Genomic DNA, 8,773 nt, shown 5'->3' on the forward strand with positions numbered 1-8,773 from the left:
TTTTCATTTTCCTTCTAAAAGAGAAAAATATTTATGTATATATCAGCATGCGTCTCTTTGTGTTTATATATGCATTATTGCATATATGGATGTCTGCATCTATGTGTCTATATATGTTTGGGTATATGTACATAGTGTAAATATGTTTGTTTTTGTGCATCTATTTGTCTATGCATGCTTATTCATATGTGAATACTAATGGATTACATGAAATAATAAAAATTAAATATAATTCTTTTTTTATATGTATGGTGTTGGGGCTAGAACTCAGGGCCTTCCGCAAACTAGGTAAATGCTCTATCATTGAGCCACATCCTGGTCCCTCACTGGGGTATTCTAGGCAGGTGCTCTAAACACTGAACCATACCTTCATCCCCTCACTGGGGGAGTCTAGGCAAGTGTTCTACCACTGAGCCATATCACAACCCCATGCACAGAAAAAACCCTTTCCTACTAAGTGTGAAGGTATGTGCCTGCAATTCCTGTTTTCTCTAGGTTAAGTCAATCATATCACAAGTTCCAGGCTAACTTGGGCTACACAGTGAGGCTTTGTCTTAAAAGACAGCAGCAAAACCTCTTACCTCTGTAAACAACCAGCCGTAGATATTTTGTTATAGCAACATAGCCTGGACCAACACATCACCTTTGTCTGTAATCATAGTGTGGATATAGAAGGCTGTGTGCTTCCAGGAGGGACAGAGATCCCAACCTTGGATCAAAATGTAAAAGATTCAAGAAGCCTGGCTCATAGTTAGACCTGAGAAAGAACAGTGTAAGCACTGGCAGGGAGGCGACGTGTCTGTGATGCGGAGAGGTTAGAGAATTGTATGCCCGGAAAGACAGTGGACACAGCAACTACTAGAAAGAATAATGTTCCAAGCGCTAACTTCTCCAGCGTAGCTGCAATGAAGCCAGCACCGCCCCCTCAACGACAGCAAAATGTGTTCCAGACTCACTGAGCCCAACCAGTGTATTCTACTCACCCCACACTGGGGCCTCATCTCTCTCCGCCAAACGCTCCAGTCTCCCCGCACTGTAAACAGACAGAGCAAGCCTGCCATAACCACGATCTGGGCTCCTAAATGCATAGTTTGTCCCATCTGGACACCCATGTATGCTCAGACGTCACCCGCAGCCTGGTGAAAGGTAACTTCTCCGTAAACACTGCTCTGTCAAACAAATGAGCCATTCTGTTGCCGCGCTCTCGATTTGGAATGTGCCTAATAAAACCGGGGCCATGCAGCCAAGTGCCAAAGACTCATAAACCCAATAGCAAATATTACGGGTCAGCATTTTTACTTCCCTCTTGAGGGGCAATGCATCTCTGGGTTACAGTGTACAATGTTATCTATGCACAGAGATGAAGTGGAGTGGGGCCGGAGAAGTGGCATATGGGTTAACAACGATTCCTGCTCCTGCTGAGAACCCAAGTTCCATTCCCAGTATCCAGGCCATGCAGCTCACAAGCCCCTGTAATGCCAGCTTCAGGGGATCTGACACCCCTTCTGGCCTCCTAGAGGACCTGCACACATGTGGCACACACACACACACACATATAAAAATAAAGCTTACAGAGAAGAATCGAAGGCGATTTCTCTCCCCACAATCTTCTTCTTTTAAATGTGATTACAGATGGCTATGAGCTGCCATGTGGATGCTGGGAACTGAACCCGGGTCCTCTGCAGTTCTTAACTGTTAGGCTATCTCTGCAGTCCCTTCCCACGCTCCTTCTGAGAGACTTGCAGTAACGTGATGGAAGCCAGGCCTGGAAGTTACGAAGCAAATGCTCTGTTGTTGAGCTCTGCCCCAGCTCAGTGTCTTAGGAATTCAAGAGAGGAAGTGTGTCCTCAGGATTGGCGCCACACTTGCTTCCATATTGCATAAACAATTTTTATACAGTACAATTATGTTTAAAATATTTAAGATTTATTTTTAAGTGTGGGTGCTTAAGGGAAACACAGAGTGCATTATATCTCTGAAACTGGAATTATAAGTAGCTAGCTTTTTTTTTGTTTTGTTTTGTTTTTTGAGACAGGGTTTCTCTGTAGCTTTGGAGCCTGTCCTGGAACTAGCTCTTGTAGCCCAGGCTGGCCTCAAACTCACAGAGATCCACCTGCCTCTGCCTCTCGAGTGCTGGGATTAAAGGCATGAGCCACCACTGCCCGGCAGTATTTAGCTTTTTAATATTTGTTTCTTTAATGCCGGTCTCACTATGTAGTCTTGGTTGGGCTGGAACTCGCTATGTAGATCAGGCTATGTAAACCAGGCTGGCTTTGAACTCAGAGAGCAGCCTTCCTCTTCCTCCTAAATGCTAGGAATTAAGGTGTATGCCACCAGTCTTGGCTATAGGTAATTGTGAATTGCCGTATGGTTGCTGGGAACCCAATTTAGGTCCTCTGCAAGAGCCACCAGTGCTTTTAACCACTGAGCCACCACTCCAGGCCCACTTCCTGTTTTTCCAGAGGTTCTGAGTTGAGTTGGAAGTCTTCAGGAGGGCTGGCTTCAAACTGTATTTCCAGTTCTAGGGGATCATATGTCCTATTCTGACCTCCATAGCACCAGACACACATGGTACACAGGCAGACACACAGGCAGCACACACAAACACAAATACATAATAAAAAAGGAAAGATTTTTTAAAATAACTTTCTACATGTGTATATTTACACGGATCCAGCTGTTCTTATTTTATTCAGGAAGTAGCAGTGTTACAGTCTGTTGCTTTTAACGTTATGCTCAGCCTGGGGTGTATCTCGGTTGGTAGAATGCTTGCCTGGAAGCCAGGGGCCCTAGGTCCCATCCCCAGCGCTGAATAAATCAGGCGCGGTGGTGCAGGCATGTAGTAGCTAGCCCGGATCTTAAGAAGTGGAGGCAGGAGGATCAGAAGTTCAACATTTTGTTTACATAGCAAATTCAAGATCAACCTGGGAAACATGAGATCACGTCTAGAGGTGGGGGTAGAGACAGAGAAAGACAGAGAGAATCAGAGAAAAAGAAAGGAGCCTCTTAGTGATACTCAAAACTCTGAATTGGCTGGTGGGTACCCTTCAATCTGGCTTCTGTGCCCTTATCAGTTCTGTCATTATTCTTTTACTATTTCCTAACTTTCTGAACCTAAACGAAGTTGCAGGCTTACTTTGTTATTTTCCGTGTCCCCCTGCCCACGCCCTACCTGAGAAAGAAAGCGAGGAGCTGACCCTTCGCTTCGTTTCCCATATCTCGACTTTTCTACGCCTAGGTCTCTGATTTCAATGCAGCTGGACCCGCCCTCCGATGGCAGAGGCGATGCTCTAGCGGTTGCCAAGGAGACCGCAAAACCGCAGCGCACAAGGAAGCTATGACGTCACTACCGGAGCAAGTGCAGCCGCCACCATCACATCCTGGTCTTTAACTCTGTCACAGTGCACATGAGAGCGACCTCTGGGCCAGCAGTGAGAGGCGACCTACTCCAACCTGCCAAGTCGCAACCTACGACACTGGGAGACCAGCGGTTGTCAAGGCCACCAGCAGTTCAGGGGAGTCCGCATCACCAAACTCCTTGGAGAGGCCTTGTCCAGGACCTGGGAGCCACGACCACCCAGCTCCAGTTCTGTGGTCCATGTGAGTAGCTAGGAACTTCCAGGGGTGAGCTCAGAGGGGCAGGCTGCAGAAGGCTGGTTCCCCTTGACTGAGTAGGACCAATTGGTTCTGTTAGTAGCCTCACCCGTGAGGCCTGGTTTTCTCATCATCCTCGGAACGATCTCTCAGCACCCTGGATCCTTCTGTGGGTTCTCGAGGCAGCTCCACCGCGCAGCAGCGCGCGTACAGCTGCCTCAAGGAGCTGGGCAAGATGGTATTTGGAGTCCAGGACATTGCATTGTTAGAACATGGGTGCAAGGCCTTGGAGGTGGACAGTTACAAGTCCTTGATGATCCTGGGGATCCCAGAGGACTGTAGCCACCAAGAATTTGAAGACATCATACGGACTCCTCTCAAACCGCTGGGCAAGTTCGAAGTGGCTGGGAAGGCCTATCTGGAGGAAGATAAGTCCAAGGCGGCCATCATCAGGTTGGCAGAGGACCTCAATTACGACGTGGTGCCCAGGCAGATCAAGGGCAAGGGCGGTATGTGGAGAGTGGTCTACATGCCCAAGTGGCAGGACATCGAATTCCTGACCAAGCTCAATTTGTTCCTGCGGAGAGAGGGCAGGACGGTAGAGGATGTGGCCCGCATCCTCAGTCGCGAGCTGTGCCCCACCACAGTAGTTCCCGAAGAGCTATCTTCCAGGGAGTGCAGTCTGTCTCTGCAGGGGGAGAACGCAGACAAGAGGGCCACCACCAAGGCAGATGAGATGCCCCTTCTCAAGGACCCAGAGAAGGAGAGCAAGGCTGAAGAGGGCAAGAAGGGCAAGAAGAAAAGCAAGAAAAGTCGGCGCCAACAGCAGGCTTCTGATAAGAAGCCGTGAGGTGATGTTGGATGACCGTGGATGGGGGATGTGTGTGGCAGGGGGGTGGGAGTCATCCCAGTGGGAACGGGATGACCGTGGGGGGGGGGCACATAGCATTTGGCGCTTAAGACTGAGTGTGGATAGGAGGTGCTGGACCGGTGAGTGGCGACTTTTGAGCCAGAATGAGCGTCACCTGGGTGTTTTGCATGGCATTTGATTCTGCGAAGAAAACTTATTTATTTTGGTCAATGCTGAGAGTTGCATTTGAGCATGCTACTCACGTGCTCTATCAGGAAACCATGTACCCAGCGCCTCACTAGGTGATTCTAGGCAAACTCTGTTAACGAGCTAAGGCTTCAGCATGAGCCTGGTACTTTCATCTGAGCTGACTTGTGGACTGCAGCTGAGTGTGTGTGTGGCTAACATCTGGTTGATGTGGGTCATCTCTTCCTGTTTTGTTTACGCCGCACGTGTCTATTTCATACCTACGGTATCCTGGAATGGCACTTAGATCTTGGAATAAAGAAAGTGGAAAATCCCAACAGAAGTGTCTGTGACACTCAGGAGTAATAATGGGAGTACTTGCATACGTCTAAGGGAGAGAATTTTTCATTTAAGTTTAAAGTTAAGGGATCGTAGATGATTGATTGTGGGACACTTTATTCATTCAACCAACAAAAATTTCTCCAGCATCTGAAATGGGCCAGGTACAGGACACACAGTTAATGATTTTTAGTCTTACCCTCATGGCTCTAATTCTGTATTTGAAGAATTGTAGGTAACATTTGAGACTGTGCAAGGAACACGGAAGTGTGTGTGTGTGGGGGGGGAGGTATTACTTGAGTAAAGGAGAGCAGCTTCTGATTGAGAAGAGTCCCAGAGACTTGTAAAAGACTTTTAGCAACTGGGAGGCCAACAGGACCAGCCCCTCAGAGGGAGCCAAATCCACAACGGTGCATGTGACTGTTGCCACGGAGACCACAGAGGGGACAGGTGCTTGCTAGCCATTGCCTGAAGAGAAGCTCCTTGATGGCAAGCTTTTGAGACCATTTTTGCTAGTCTTGCCAAAACGGGAGCTGACCCCGGAAGAACCTGTCCTGAAGACCCTAGCTGGGAACAAGGGTCACCATTCTGCCATCACCAGAGACTTGATGTTGAAGACAGTTCAGAAGCCAAGGCTGAAACGTGGGCTATCTGTGGGCTCCACTAAGGACTCTGTCGTTCTGCATGTGTCCCTAAATAGCTGTGACTGTTCAATAAATGTCAACTCTCCCTTCCTGAAGGGAGGGTCGGGGTGAGACCCTTCAACCCCGATTGGCACCTGAGGTTGGCATGTATATAAACATCCCCAAATTAAATCCCAGGAGTCATGCCTTGGAGGAAGAAAAACACTCTTTAAAAAAAAAATGGGGAGGGGGTAGGGCAGACTTCCCGTTGAGAGAGAGAGAGAGACAGAGAGACGGGGGAGGGGGGGCGGGGGGGAGAGACTGACTAAGCCAGGCTTAATGGCTCATGGAATCTCAGCACCACTTGGGAGGTGGGAGCAGGAAGATCAAGAGTTCGAGGTCAGCCTTGGCTGTATAGTAAGTCTGAGGCCAGTCTGGGCTACATGGTATTCTGTCTCAATAAAAAATAATTGGTTCTCAAGTCTATAAACTGAGTATTATGTGAGGGTGGCGAAGAGGAAAAATATTGGGAGCACAGCACAAAGGTTCCTGAGCCCACAGATCTCCAGAGAAACCAGGAATGTTGAACACACAGGATTGTCTTTCCAATGGGAAAGATGAAAACCTGTTCTTCCATCCAGAAAGCTGGGAACTGGAAGTGATTAACAGCTTGGTGAGTTGTGTTTTCTGTTGGGTCAGGCCATATCCAGCTCCTATAACTAGGACCAGAGGAAGTTAGTAACCTAAATGACCCTAATAGCCAGAGGCTCCCCCAAGCTCCCCAACCAGGACCAGCGGTGGCTAATAGCCCAAATGACCTCTGTGCTGTCTGTGTGACTGAGACCAGGCCAGATCCATAGCCCCTTAAGCTAGTACAAGTAGTGTACCTCCAGAGCCCTTCTTCTTGGAAGAAACGACACAGATCCTGAGTTGTTGCGAAGTAATCACACTTCCTTGTGCAGTGGGGATTGATTCACAGCAGGGAGCTTTTCCCCCAAATTACACTGGACTTAAATACACTGGGAATAAACCACCTGTTATTAGACTTCCCCAAATCTGATCCACGTTGATGAAGTCAGTCTGCACCAGGTTTTCATTCCTCCCTCTTCGAGGGGTTCGCTTCCCTCTATGACACCTTCAGGGACCCCTCAGAAAAAACAAATAGTGTAATCCAGCCTGGCACAGGTAGAGAGAACACCTACAAAGTTCTACTACTTCAGGGATCTATGAGGGCTCCAGCTGAATTTCATATCAAAACTAATTTATGGGGGCTGCAGAGATGGCTCAGGAGTTAAGAACACTAACTGTTCTTCCAGAGTGCTGGGTTTAGCATCCACATGGCAGCTCATACTGTCTGACCCTCTTACACACACACAGGCAAAAACACCAGTGCACATCAAGTAAATAAACTAACCCTTCTTTAAAAAAATGTAGGTATGTACACACAAAAATTAAATGTTTTGAGACAGTCTTGCTATGCAGCCTATGCTGGGCTGAAACTTATGTATCCCAGGCTGGCCTTTATTTAACTCACGATCTTCTTGCCCCAGTTCCCCCTAGGGTAGGAGTTACAGACTTGCACCTATGCCTATGTATTGATTTTTCTCCTATCTTATAACATGGAGTTGCCATATCCTGTTTGTTTTGGGATACTGTGGTTCTCTATTAGCATCAAACTCCCTCAGCCTCCAGAGTGCTGGCATTATAGATAGGAATCCTTCACTCATCTTTCCCTCAGTGTCTGTGATCCACTGCAAATACCTCTGGAGTGTGGGGATTAAAGGTGTGCGTCACCACGCTCAGGTATGCGCAGGTCTACCTGTGACTTTTCCTTCCCCCTTTTGATTTCTTGGAAGTTACTACCTAATGTCAGAACCAAAGGCTGTCTACCTTTCCATCTGGGACGCCATGCCATCGGAAAAGCCTGTTTCTGTCCATACTACTTATGTCCTCAGGAGTGTCAAGACACTAAAGGGAGTTTCCCAGTTCAGTTGATTGACATAACCTAAAGTCTCAGAGACATTGGTTTCTATCTACTTCCTCTTTCTGGTATCAACCTCAACTTTCTTTTCTTTAGTACAGTGATTAGCAGGATAGAGCTTTTCCTGCTGTCTCCACAAACACTTTTGAACCTCTTACACATCTGTAGTCAAGAAGCTTGTGGCTCTTTTTGCTGTTGAGATGATGTGAGTTTGATCCCCAGGTCCCATGTAGTGGGAGATCTCCACATGAGAGCCATGGGCATGTACACCCACCACAAAACACACATACACACACACACACATACACACATACACAATATATATATATAATTTTAGATAAAGAAGAGATTCTTGCCAGGCGGTGGTGATGCATGCGTTTAATCCTAGCACTCGGGAGGCAGACGCAGGCAGATCCCTGTGAGTTCGAGGCCAGCCTGGCCTACAGAGTGAGTTCCAGGACAGCCAGGGCTACAGAGAAAAACCCTGTCTTGAGAACAAAAGACAAAACAAAACAAAGAAAAAACAAACGAAGAGGTTCCTGGCTCCATGTTTACCATTTTAGCCCTGGCCCTGACGTTGCCACTCTCAGAGCACTGTGTGTCTGTGCTAATTATTACATTAGCCTGATCTTACGTAGATGCCGCACGGCCTCCAGCATGTCTGTCTGATGCATGCTGTTTAACATCAAGGTACAACGGTTGTATAATAAAGGACTATGTGACATTTTTTCTTCTTATTCTGCAGCCTGAGACATGCATGCTTTTCCCAGTATTTCTCATATGGCCACTGTATCTGTGACAGGTAACATGAATCGTTATTAAATGCTGCCCACAAATCCAGACCAGAGACAGTTTCCTCAGGGAGATTGCTGGGACCAGGTGACATTTCCTGACACTGCACTGCAGGCTGTTGTGTGACTGCAACAATTTGGTACCTACTGCGTCCATGCTGCAGATGTCAGGCAGAAATCCCCAAGGAAATTACAGCAACCCTCCCCACAAACCCCATTCAAGAAGTGGGTTTACCCTTCTTTGTTCTTTGTGGTTGATACTCCAGTGTATGCTTATGAACTAATAAAATAAATAAATAAATGGATGCTAACGAAACCACAGTGTGTCCTGAGTATGTTGGGGAGGTGGGGAAGCCACACAAGACTACACTTGGGAAAATTATCTGGTTGCTAAAAAAAATTAGGCCAA

The 8,773-nt window shown here is 47.3% G+C and overlaps 1 protein-coding gene across 1 annotated transcript; it reads left to right on the forward strand.

Moving 5' to 3' along the window:
- The first annotated feature begins 3,359 nt into the window (after positions 1–3,359).
- Pnma8c (PNMA family member 8C) lies at positions 3,360–6,984 on the forward strand. Its single transcript, XM_041654377.1, has one exon. It carries the CDS (start codon positions 3,830–3,832, stop codon positions 4,442–4,444), a length of 615 nt encoding a protein of 204 aa, XP_041510311.1. The 5' UTR covers positions 3,360–3,829; the 3' UTR covers positions 4,445–6,984.
- Positions 6,985–8,773: the final 1,789 nt, after the last annotated feature.

Source organism: Microtus oregoni, unplaced genomic scaffold (genome assembly GCF_018167655.1).
Source record: "Microtus oregoni isolate MIOR12 unplaced genomic scaffold, Mior012 000006F_ref0000085, whole genome shotgun sequence".
In the NCBI taxonomy this organism is placed as follows: domain Eukaryota; kingdom Metazoa; phylum Chordata; class Mammalia; order Rodentia; family Cricetidae; genus Microtus; species Microtus oregoni.